Genomic DNA, 13384 nt, shown 5'->3' with positions numbered 1-13384 from the left:
CAGCATTTATCATTGCACCAGCAGTTCTTGTGAACTGCTGGTGCAATGCTGCCCCCTGCAGATTTGCGGCCAATCGATGTCAATCAACCCGATTGGATTGATTTCAGGCGATGTCTGGGCTTCAAGCTCCATACGGAGCTTGATAAATATGCCCCTATGTGTCATAGTGAATCTGCAATGAGTTAATGCTACATAGATGGTGTTAAATATTCATCTCTCACTGAGCCTACATGTCACATATTTGGCTAAGACTTTATAGAACATATGATTATATAAAACACACTTTTAAACATTGTTTTTAATGCCGATCTGCTCGACAAGAACCTCCTTTCTTGGCTCCAGATAAGGGACTTGACTCGTTTCTTTCCAGGGTTTCAATTATCTTACTAATCACTCCAATATCTTTACGCAGTTCAGCTACCGAACCCTTGATTGCCTTTGTAAGTGAGTCTTGGAGGTTGTTGAGCTTCTGTGTTAGGTTGGTAACTATATCTGAGGCCATTGAACTTTCTAGGTCAAAAGAAGTTTGAGAACACTTTTCTGACGTTTTCCCCTTCTGGAGGATTTGGTTCAGGGTCTCTATATACAAGTAGCTTTTCAAGCGGTGCTTTTACTTTTAAAGTGATCAGCTACAGATTTTTTTAATGTCATTGGAGTTGGCCTTCTTTTTAGACCCTTGTGGCATGATATAGAGCTCCTGCAACTATCTCTCACCAACCCATGTAGTATATCCAAGCAGATGTACAGTAAAAATTTAGAAGCAGAGTGCTTTAGTATCTATTCTCAATAATATAGCAACTTGAAAATAGGCCTATCTGTAGTATTCTGGCCACCCAGGTCCAAGACTAGATTTACATTTTCCAGTTAACATGTGGTGCTTGACAATAAGCCATCTTATAAAATAATCTTAATCTTCCACCATAATTTTTTTTTTTTTTTTTTTTTTTTTAAAACCACAAACAGTCATGGGATACAATCTTTGTGTGCACCCTTAGGCAGACCCTCCTGCTAGTAATATATGGGCCTAGAGCGTTTTTAAAGATAGGTATATAGGAACTAACCAGCTTACTCTTCTGGCTGAGATAGGATTCAACAATGATATAGTTACTGCGCAATGAGGCCTATCAGTGGTTATAGCCGGTAGCCCTTTATTAATATAGCGGATCTGTGATAGCTTGTATCCGTGGGAGTCTTTAGTAAGCAAAGTCAGTAATGTTGTTGAGTAGGAAAATCCTTACTCACTATATGTCTGTGAAAGGTTCGGCCTTGATGTTTGTCTCCTGATTGCGGCAGCGCCATGTGGCTTTGGTAAACGTCTTTGTGTTCAGAGCCGTCTGGGTCGACCAGAGCCTTTACTCACAACCTCTTCTTTAATAGCACTATATTCTAGTATTGTTTGCAAAATTTGAGTTTAACAATGTTATACATTTTGGAGCACTAGAGAGTAGCAATATTTACAAATTAAAGCAATTCGGTCGTATATTGATCAATACACAACTTTACTGTCTTATTTAATGATGCCCAAATGTTGAAGCACTTGAATGTGATGCAAAATAGCTGTAGAAAGCTTGTCTTAGGACTTGCAAGGAGCATGCATCTGGCATGTGCAGGCACAGCCATGTCAATTCCCTTCTTAGTTTAAGGAAGTTTACTATGAAATCTCGCAAGATTTCGGTGACATCTCATGAGATCACAGTAAAGCAATGCATGACCTCAGCACTGCTAATGCTGATTGGCTTTTTGGAGATGTTCAGTTGACATTTTATTGTCAGCTTTTTATAGCTGTGCTGCATCACTTTCAAGTGTTAGCATATGAGTATTATGTTCCTTTAAAGGAATAGTATAGTCAAAATTAAACTTTCATGATTCAGATAGAAGAGCATCCAATTTTATGCAACTTTCTAATTTACTCCTATTATCACTTTTTCTTCGTTCTCTTGCTATCTTTATTTGAAAAAGCAAGAATGTAAGTATAGAAGCTGGCCTATTTTTGGTTCAGAACCTGGGTTGCACTTTTTAAATTGTGTATAAATGTAGCCACCAATCAGCAAGCGCTACCTAGGTTCTGAACCAAAAATGGGCCGTCTCCTAAGTTTACATTCAAATAAAGATGGCAAGAGAACGAAGAAAAATTGATAATAGGAGTAAATTTATAAAGTTGCTTAAAATTGAATGCTCTGAATCATGAAAGTTTAATTTTGACTAGACTATTTATTCCTTTTAAGGTTTAGGTCAATGTACATACCAAAAAAATAAATAAATGCCCTGTTACTGTGTAATCGATTCCAAATGTGTGTGTGGACATACATGATAGGTTAAAACCCAGTGGGGTGTGAGGAAAGTTTTACATTTTTCATTTGTTCTTTCAAGGAAATGCCTGTGTCATGAAAAAAGAATTTGAGTTTTCATGTCCCTTTAACATATTATTATATGATTGATGTGCTGTGATAAGCTGTGTTTATTTAGAAAAAGAAAATCTTAGATTTACCAACTATTACATTCATGTAAAAATTGTGACTACAGTTTGTTTCGGTAATACCAGGCTTACTAATTGCCAGGTCAGCTAAACACTTGTATAGTTTCCCCAGACTATAACAATTAAAATAAAACTTTTGAAAGTCTCTGTTTATCAGTGCAAGGTGTGGTATGTGGACAGTTCTTTCCAATCCGGATTTCAAAAAGAAAACATTTCAGTTACTATCAATCAAAAGCTTTGTATGATTAATTCGGCTGGAATGAACCTGGGGGAAGGGGAGTTTGGCAATATGCTCTATGAACTGCATAACCTGCCACACCACTTTATCCCCTGCTTTGTGGGCTATCCATTTGTTATGCTCAGTATTATACTCTATATTTATAGACCTCCATGTGTATGATGAATATGAGTGAGGACAGCACAGAGTAAAAATGTAGTAGCCTGCTCTTCTGAGATGTTTAAATTTAAACCAGTGTGGCATGTTTTAAATGTTTTTTTGGTTTGGTTTTTTTTAAGGTTCAGGAAAAAAATCTTTTGTAACATTTGAAAATAAGGAAACTGGCTGGAGATTTTATTTGTTTTTATAGTCGGTGGTTTTAATATAGTTTTCTTATTGTCTTGTCCACTAACAGGCAGCTTAAAACAGTGATAACTATTCTGGGCTGCCTTGTTTTTTTTTTTTTTTTTTTCCGGACTGTAACCTTTTTCTTGTACTTTACAGACACATCTCTGTCTGCTATAGCCTCATCCCATAGACTCTAGTTTAATATACCAACATCTTGAGTTGTCGAATGCTATAGTAGTTTGCTTCCTAACCTCTCTGCCAACTCAGAGAGATATCATTCTGGACAAATCCGCTATGCTTAATTGCGACTGTGCATGAGAGAAGCAGACTGGGCTTTACAAGCATTTGTTTGCGTAATCGTAAATAGAGGTAGTGGATGCTGCTAGCTCACTCCAAACCTGTGCAGGCTTGTTCACTCGCGGAAAACCTTATCAACCCAGAGCTTGATATTTGGGGGCCTGTATATCCTATAAAAGCTCTTCATTGTGGGTCAATCGTTTCCTCATTTAATTATTATGGGGCAATAATTAGGAAGTGGAAGAAACACAATTTTTGGATTAATTTTTTTACAGCCTAAGTAAAATAAATGATAAATGTATAAGACTACGGTTTTATTTTCCTTAATACATTTTTTGTATGGGGATTTAAAGTTTTTGTTTCCCTTCAATTTATTTTCATAAATAGTTTGTTCTTCTTTTTGCTGCTGTTCTGTTTTAAAACCAAGGCTGGCACTCTCTGGCTTGGTAACAAACAGTTGTATTTTTGGCATTATGCGTCTGAGACTATATGGCTAATTGTTTTGTAGCAGTTCCGCTTCTCTTTTTAAGGGAGGCATTTAATCATAGGTTTATATTAATATTGTGGTGTTTTTGATTGCTTGTCTATTGATAACTAGTGTAATTCACACTTCATATATCAAAACAGTTGTGTTTTTATTTAAATCTTGTTTGCACAGTGATTAAAATGTAATTCCTCTTCTTTTTTTTTTTTTTTTTTTGCAGATGGCTCTTTGTGTAACGAAAGTCCAGCTGTCCATATCCTGTACAGATTTACTGGACAAGGATGTTGGATCAAAGTCTGATCCTCTGTGTGTGGTTTTCCAAAGCGTAGGAGATGGGAAGTGGGCAGAGGTAATGCAATACATTTTTATACTGTATAAATGCTTGCTACATCATCCTAAAGTTAAAAGCTCATAAAACACATTTTTCATTTTCATTTTTCAATTTTAAACAACTTTCAAATTTAATTATATTATCAAATTCATTGTTCTCTTGGTATCTTTGGGGTCTTCGGGTCACATGACTCAGATCTTTCTTTTACTCTTCACATCCAGTCTTTGGCCAACTCCGGCCGTTTCTTAAAAATATCTCCAAAATTCAACACTTCCTTACACAAGGCACAGCTAAGATATTAATCCACTCTCTCATCATTTCTTGCCTTGACTTTTGCAACCCCATCCTCTATGGCCTCCCTAGTTGCCGTCTATCTCCTTTACAATCCATAATGTATGCCTCTGCCAGGCTGATCTTCCTTACACATCACTCTTCCTCTGCTGCACTTCTCTGCCAAACCCTTCTCTGGCTTCTTCTATCCTCTAGAATTAAACACAAAATTCTGACTCTGACATTCAAGGCCTTCAATGACACTGCTCCCCCCCCCCCCCCCTATATCTCAGACCTTGTCTCCAGATAATCTCCCTCCCTCCCATCCCATTCTCTCTACTCATGACCTCCTCCTCTCTTGTTACATCCTCACATTCACGTCTACAGGACTTCTCCACACTGGCCCCTATTTTTTGTGGAACTCTACTTTGCTCCATAAGGCTCTCCCTTAGTTTTTGAAAGTTTCAAGCGCTCTTTAAAGATTCTCTACTGTTCAGGGTTACATACAATATATGCTAACCCTATTCTAATCCTATTTCCTCTCCTTCTCCTTACTCCCCCTTAGCTTGTAAGCCCACAAGCCCAGCTTCATGAGAGCTGATTTACAACAGTGCAACTCTTGGCAGGGCCCTCTACCTATTTGTTCCCTATAAATGCTACCTTGCATATCATACATATGTTTCTTTCATGTAATTAACAAGAGTCCATGAGCTAGTGACGTATGGGATATACATTCCTACCAGGAGGGGCAAAGTTTCCCAAACCTTAAAATGCCTATAAATACACCCCTCACCACACCCACAAATCAGTTTTACAAACTTTGCCTCCAAGGGAGGTGGTGAAGTAAGTTTGTGCTAGATTCTACGTTGATATGCGCTCCGCAGCAAGTTGGAGCCCGGTTTTCCTCTCAGCGTGCAGTGAATGTCAGAGGGATGTGAGGAGAGTATTGCCTATTGAATGCAGTGATCTCCTTCTACGGGGTCTATTTCATAAGGTTCTCTGTTATCGGTCGTAGAGATTCATCTCTTACCTCCCTTTTCAGATCGACGATATACTCTTATATTTACCATTTCCTCTACTGATTCTCGTTTCAGTACTGGTTTGGCTTTCTACAAACATGTAGATGAGTGTCCTGGGGTAAGTAAGTCTTATTTTCTGTGACACTCTAAGCTATGGTTGGGCACTTTATTTATAAAGTTCTAAATATATGTATTCAAACATTTATTTGCCTTGACTCAGAATGTTCAACTTTCCTTATTTCCAGACAGTCAGTTTCATATTTGGGATTATGCTTTCAATTATCATATTTTGTCTTACCTCAAAAATTTGACTTTTTTCCCTGTGGGCTGTTAGGCTCGCGGGGGCTGAAAATGCTTCATTTTATTGCGTCATTTTTGGCGCGGATTTTTTTGGCGCAAAAATTCATTTCCGTTTCCGGCGTCATACGTGTCGCCGGAAGTTGCGTCATTTTTTGACGTTATTTTGCGCCAAAAATGTCGGCGTTCCGGATGTGGCGTCATTTTTGGCGCCAAAAGCATTTAGGCGCCAAATAATGTGGGCGTCTTATTTGGCGCTAAAAAATATGGGCGTCGCTTTTGTCTCCACATTATTTCAGTCTCATTTTCATTTGCTTCTGGTTGCTAGAAGCTTGATGTTTGGCATTTTTTTCCCATTCCTGAAACTGTCTTATAAGGAATTTGATTTATTTTGCTTTATATGTTGTTTTTTCTCTTACATATTGCAAGATGTCTCACGTTGCATCTGAGCCAGAAGATACTACAGGAAAACCACTGCCTGCTGGATCTACCAAAGCTAAGTGTATCTGCTGTAAACTTTTGGTAGCTATTTCTCCAGCTGTTGTTTGTATTAATTGTCATGACAAACTTGTTAAAGCAGATAATATTTCCTTTAGTGATGTACCATTGCCTGTTGCAGTTCCCTCAACATCTAAGGTGCAGAATGTTCCTGATAACATAAGAGATTTTGTTTCTGAATCCATAAAGAAGGCTTTGTCTGTTATTTCTCCTTCTAGTAAACGTAAAAAGTCTTTTAAATCTTCTCTCTCTACAGATGAATTTTTAAATGAACACCATCATTCTGATTCTTTGGACTCTTCTAGTTCAGAGGATTCTGTCTCTGAGATTGATGCTGATAAATCTTCATATTTATTTAAGATGGAATTTATTCGCTCTTTACTTAAAGAAGTACTAATTGCTTTAGAAATAGAGGATTCTAGTCCTCTTGATACTAATTCTATACGTTTGGATAAGGTTTTTAAAGCTCCTGCGGTTATTCCAGAAGTCTTTCCTGTTCCTAATGCTATTTCTGCAGTAATTGCTAAGGAATGGGATAAATTGGGTAATTCATTTACTCCTTCTAAACGTTTTAAGCAATTATATCCTGTTCCGCCTGACAGGTTAGAATTTTGGGACAAAATCCCTAAAGTTGATGGGGCTATTTCTACCCTTGCTAAACGTACTACCATTCCTACGTCAGATGGTACCTCGTTTAAGGATCCTTTAGATAGAAAAATTTAATCTTTTCTAAGAAAAGCTTATCTATGTTCAGGTAATCTTCTTAGACCTGCTATATCATTGGCTGATGTTGCTGCAGCTTCAACTTTTTGGTTGGAAACTCTAGCGAAACAAATAACAAATCGTGATTCTCATGATATTATTATTCTTCTCCAGCATGCTAATAATTTCATCTGTGATGCCATTTTTGATATTATTAGAGTTGATGTTAGATTTATGTCTCTGGCTATCTTAGCCAGAAGAGCTTTATGGCTTAAGACTTGGAATGCTGATATGGCTTCTAAATCAACTCTACTTTCCATTTCTTTCCAGGGAAACAAATTATTTGGTTCTCAGTTGGATTCTATTATTTCAACTGTTACTGGTGGGAAAGGAACTTTTTTACCACAGGATAAAAAATCTAAAGGTAAAAACAGGGCTAACAATCGTTTTCGTTCCTTTCGTTTCAACAAAGAACAAAAGCCTGATCCTTCGTCCTCAGGAGCAGTTTCAGTTTGGAAACCATCTCCAGTCTGGAATAAATCCAAGCCTGCTAGAAAGGCAAAGCCTGCTTCTAAGTTCACATGAAGGTACGGCCCTCATTCCAGTTCAGCTGGTAGGGGGCAGGTTACGTTTTTTCAAAGAAATTTGGATCAAATCTGTTCACAATCTTTGGATTCAGAACATTGTTTCAGAAGGGTACAGAATTGGTTTCAAGATGAGACCTCCTGCAAAGAGATTTTTTCTTTCCCATGTCCCAGTAAATCCAGTGAAAGCTCAAGCATTTCTGAATTGTGTTTCAGATCTAGAGTTGGCTGGAGTAATTATGCCAGTTCCAGTTCCGGAACAGGGGATGGGGTTTTATTCAAATCTCTTCATTGTACCAAAGAAGGAGAATTCCTTCAGACCAGTTCTGGATCTAAAATTATTGAATCGTTATGTAAGGATACCAACGTTCAAGATGGTAACTGTAAGGACTATATTGCCTTTTGTTCAGCAAGGGAATTATATGTCCACAATAGATTTACAGGATGCATATCTGCATATTCCGATTCATCCAGATCATTATCAGTTCCTGAGATTCTCTTTTCTAGACAAGCATTACCAATTTGTGGCTCTACCGTTTGGCCTTGCTACAGCTCCAAGAATTTTCACAAAGATTCTCGGTGCCCTTCTGTCTGTAATCAGAGAACAGGGTATTGTGGTATTTCCTTATTTGGACGATATCTTGGTACTTGCTCAGTCTTTACATTTAGCAGAGTCTCATACGAATCGACTTGTGTTGTTTCTTCAAGATCATGGTTGGAGGATCAATTTACCAAAAAGTTCTTTGATTCCTCAAACAAGGGTAACCTTTCTGGGTTTCCAGATAGATTCAGTGTCCATGACTCTGTCTTTAACAGACAAGAGACGTCTAAAATTGATTACAGCTTGTCGAAACCTTCAGTCACAATCATTCCCTTCGGTAGCCTTATGCATGGAAATTCTAGGTCTTATGACTGCTGCATCGGACGCGATCCCCTTTGCTCGTTTTCACATGCGACCTCTTCAGCTCTGTATGCTGAACCAATGGTGCAGGGATTACACGAAGATATCTCAATTAATATCTTTAAAACCGATTGTTCGACACTCTCTAACGTGGTGGACAAATCACCATCGTTTAATTCAGGGGGCTTCTTTTGTTCTTCCGACCTGGACTGTAATTTCAACAGATGCAAGTCTCACAGGTTGGGGAGCTGTGTGGGGATCTCTGACGGCACAAGGAGTTTGGGAATCTCAGGAGGTGAGATTACCGATCAATATTTTGGAACTCCGTGCAATTTTCAGAGCTCTTCAGTTTTGGCCTCTTCTGAAGAGAGAATCGTTCATTTGTTTTCAGACAGACAATGTCACAACTGTGGCATACATCAATCATCAAGGAGGGACTCACAGTCCTCTGGCTATGAAAGAAGTATCTCGAATTTTGGTTTGGGCGGAATCCAGCTCCTGTCTAATCTCTGCGGTTCATATCCCAGGTGTAGACAATTGGGAAGCGGATTATCTCAGTCGCCAAACGTTGCATCCGGGCGAATGGTCTCTTCACCCAGAGGTATTTCTTCAGATTGTTCAATTGTGGGGGCTCCCAGAGATAGATCTGATGGCCTCTCATCTAAACAAGAAACTTCCCAGGTATCTGTCCAGATCCCGGGATCCTCAGGCGGAGGCAGTGGATGCATTATCACTTCCTTGGAAGTATCATCCTGCCTATATCTTTCCGCCTCTAGTTCTTCTTCCAAGAGTAATCTCCAAGATTCTGAGGGAATGCTCGTTTGTTCTGCTAATAGCTCCGGCATGGCCTCACAGGTTTTGGTATGCGGATCTTGTCCGGATGGCATCTTGCCAGCCATGGACTCTTCCGTTAAGACCAGACCTTCTGTCACAAGGTCCTTTTTTCCATCCGGATCTGAAATCCTTAAATTTAAAGGTATGGAGATTGAACGCTTGATTCTTGGTCATAGAGGTTTCTCTGACTCCGTGATTAATACTATGTTACAGGCTCGTAAATCTGTATCTCGAGAGATATATTATAGAGTCTGGAAGACTTATATTTCATGGTGTCTTTCTCATCATTTTTCTTGGCATTCTTTTAGAATACCGAGAATTTTACAATTTCTTCAGGATGGTTTGGATAAGGGTTTGTCCGCAAGTTCGTTGAAAGGACAAATCTCTGCTCTTTCTGTTCTTTTTCACAGAAAGATTGCTATTCTTCCTGATATTCATTGTTTTGTACAAGCTTTGGTTCGTATAAAACCTGTCATTAAGTCAATTTCTCCTCCTTGGAGTTTGAATTTGGTTCTGGGAGCTCTTCAAGCTCCTCCGTTTGAACCTATGCATTCATTGGACATTAAATTACTTTCTTGGAAAGTTTTGTTCCTTTTGGCCATCTCTTCTGCTAGAAGAGTTTCTGAATTATCTGCTCTTTCGTGTGAGTCTCCTTTTCTGATTTTTCATCAGGATAAGGCGGTGTTGCGAACTTCTTTTGAATTTTTACCTAAAGTTGTGAATTCCAACAACATTAGTAGAGAAATTGTGGTTCCTTCATTATGTCCTAATCCTAAGAATTCTAAGGAGAAATCATTGCATTCTTTGGATGTTGTTAGAGCTTTGAAATATTATGTTGAAGCTACGAAATCTTTCCGTAAGACTTCTAGTCTATTTGTTATCTTTTCCGGTTCTAGGAAAGGCCAGAAAGCTTCTGCCATTTCTTTGGCATCTTGGTTGAAATCTTTAATTCATCTTGCCTATGTTGAGTCGGGTAAAACTCCGCCTCAAAGAATTACAGCTCATTCTACTAGGTCAGTATCTACTTCCTGGGCGTTTAGGAATGAAGCTTCGGTTGACCAGATCTGCAAAGCAGCAACTTGGTCTTCTTTGCATACTTTTACTAAATTCTACCATTTTGATGTATTTTCTTCTTCTGAAGCAGTTTTTGGTAGAAAAGTTCTTCAGGCAGCGGTTTCAGTTTGAATCTTCTGCTTATGTTTTTTGTTAAACTTTATTTTGGGTGTGGATTATTTTCAGCAGGAATTGGCTGTCTTTATTTTATCCCTCCCTCTCTAGTGACTCTTGTGTGGAAAGATCCACATCTTGGGTAGTCATTATCCCATACGTCACTAGCTCATGGACTCTTGTTAATTACATGAAAGAAAACATAATTTATGTAAGAACTTACCTGATAAATTCATTTCTTTCATATTAACAAGAGTCCATGAGGCCCACCCTTTTTTGTGGTGGTTATGATTTTTTTGTATAAAGCACAATTATTCCAATTCCTTATTTTATATGCTTCGCACTTTTTCTTATCACCCCACTTCTTGGCTATTCGTTAAACTGATTTGTGGGTGTGGTGAGGGGTGTATTTATAGGCATTTTAAGGTTTGGGAAACTTTGCCCCTCCTGGTAGGAATGTATATCCCATACGTCACTAGCTCATGGACTCTTGTTAATATGAAAGAAATGAATTTATCAGGTAAGTTCTTACATAAATTATGTTTTATAGATCTGCAGAATCTTTTGGGGCTCTAAAAACAACTGATAATACTATATATATATATATATATATATATATATATATATATATATATATATATATATATATATATATATATATATATATATATATATATATATATATATATATATATATATATATATATATATATATATATATATATATATATATTTTCATTCACAGAAAACCTGGTATTTTCTGGCAAGCACACAGTAATATTTAAAAGCAAAAATGGGAGACTTGGTTGCAGGATGACACAGGCCTTTGTTATTTTCGGGTCTATATCAAAATCCCTAAACTGTCAAAATCCCTAATACCATAAAACAGAATCTTGAAATCCAGCTAGATCATAATCCCTAATGTCTAAAATCCACAAAATCAAAATGCAGAAAGAACAAAATCCCTGAATTATAAAATCCTTAAAATGCAAAATCCTTAAGGGACTGTCAACACCAGAATTGTTGTTGTTTTTAAAAGAGAGATAATCCCTTTATTACCCATTTCCCAGTTTTGCATAACCAACAGTTATAATAATATGCTTCTTAATATGAGGAGAGTCCACGGCTTCATTCATTATTTGTGGGAATACAAAACCTGGCCACCAGGAGGAGGCAAAGACACCCCAGCCAAAGGCTTAAATACCTCGGCCCCACTTCCCTCACCCCTTAGTCATGCTTTGCCTTTTGTCACAGGAGGTTGGCAGAGAAGTGTCAGAAGATACGGCGTAGTTCCTTATGGAGGGTAGTACCCTTTGGAATGGGACTGTAGTTTTTAAATAGTCTTGTCAGCCTATTGGTGAGAGCATTGACGAATGTTCGGGTCTGGAGATGCAGGGAGAGTCTTTCTGCGAACCCATCCAGACTCATATTAACAGCTCCTAAGCAATCGGTGTTGACGAGTTTCACTGCCTGCTTCTTTCACTCAAGTCCATGTCAGGAGCAATGCTACAAAACTGTCAAACTTGAGAGGCTGTGTGCCTGTTCTATGGCAGAGATTCTGGTAAGATCGTTTAATTTTTTATACAGTGTGACTCCTTTTTATCTGTATGTAATCAAGGGTTAATATCTCAGGAAGGGGATTATTTAACAGGGGGGGATTTATCGCATAATTTACTTTGTTTTATGCTGCGACATGTGAGATGAGGCTCAGGCAGCTGTTGGAACGTACAGGTTTTTACTTTAGTTTTTGGTTAGCTGCGCAGCGTGTTAAGTTTGGCACGCTTTTTCCTGTAGCAGGGGCGGTCCTGCAAGGCGCACCACTTGACTGGGTGTGGTCACACTGATTTCCTCTTTTCCTGACCGTGCGGTTTACCGGAGACGAAGCGGTTTCTCTGTGGGGCCTGGGTCATAGGAGGTGGTGAGTGCTCCAGCCATTAGAGGTGTAAAGATGCCATTTATCTTTTTCTACAAGTGCAAGCTATGGAGGACTCTGATATGTTGGAGGGTACTCCCTCTTTACCTAAATCTAATACCTGTCTGTATTGTGAGGAGGCTACGGTATATCCGCCCGCTCAATTTTGTTCCACATGCCTTGGTAAAGTAATTTTATCTAACAAAACAAATATGTTTAGTACCACTGAGCCGTCCACTTCTGAGGAGTCTCTGTCCTGTGAGGTGTGTTCCCTGATGTAATCTCCTATTACACATGCAGCTTCCCATTGCACTGCTAATCCTCCTTCTGGAGGGGCCCTCTTTCCGCCAGACTTTACTGAACAGCTACAAAGGGCAGTGTCTGCTGTCTTCAGTGCTTTACCTCGCTCAGCTAAGGGCAAACGAAAGGTCAAATATTGCTATCCTTCCCAGGGGTTATCTACTAACTTACTAACAGACTATCCGATGATGACGCCTCTGATACTTCAGAGGATGCTCTTTCTGGGTCGGAATCTGCTGACTCTAGGCCTCCAGCTGTGGAGGAATTAGGATTGAACACTTACGCTTTCTGCTAAAGGAAGTTTTGGCTACTTTAGAGGTTCCAGAACCAAAATTACCTGAGGAACCTTTTATTCCTAAACTAGATAAGGTCTTCGAGGACAGGGTTGTACCAAAGACTTTCCCAGTTCCTGTAAAGATGGCAAATATTAAAGGGATACTCACTCAAAATTAAACTCATTATTCAGGTAGAGCATGCCATTTTAAACAACTTTCCAATTTACTTCCATTAACAAAATGTGCACAGTATTTTTATATTTAAACTTTGAGTAACCAGTTCCTACTGAGCATGTGCAAGAATAAGTGTGTATGCATTTGTGATTGGCTGATGGCTGTCACATGGTACAGGGGGAGTGGAAAAAGACAACTTTTAAAATTGAAGAAAAAAAAAAATCTACTACTCATTTGAAGTTCAGACTAAGTGCTATTGCATTGTCTTGTTATCTTGCATTTGTTGATTATGCAAATC

General features: G+C 38.5%; 1 protein-coding gene across 1 annotated transcript in view; it reads left to right on the top strand.

Annotated features, from left to right (window-relative positions):
• LOC128642690 (copine-1-like) overlaps positions 1–13384 on the top strand; it is a 112580-nt gene that overhangs the window by 21051 nt on the left and 78145 nt on the right. Inside the window, exon 2 of the mRNA XM_053695490.1 lies at positions 4043–4171. Coding sequence (XP_053551465.1) covers positions 4043–4171 — 129 coding nt within the window. The remainder of the gene's footprint in view (positions 1–4042; positions 4172–13384) is intronic.

Source organism: Bombina bombina, chromosome 1 (assembly GCF_027579735.1).
Source record: "Bombina bombina isolate aBomBom1 chromosome 1, aBomBom1.pri, whole genome shotgun sequence".
Lineage (NCBI taxonomy): Eukaryota > Metazoa > Chordata > Amphibia > Anura > Bombinatoridae > Bombina > Bombina bombina.
This window is presented reverse-complemented; position numbering and strand designations above follow the sequence as displayed.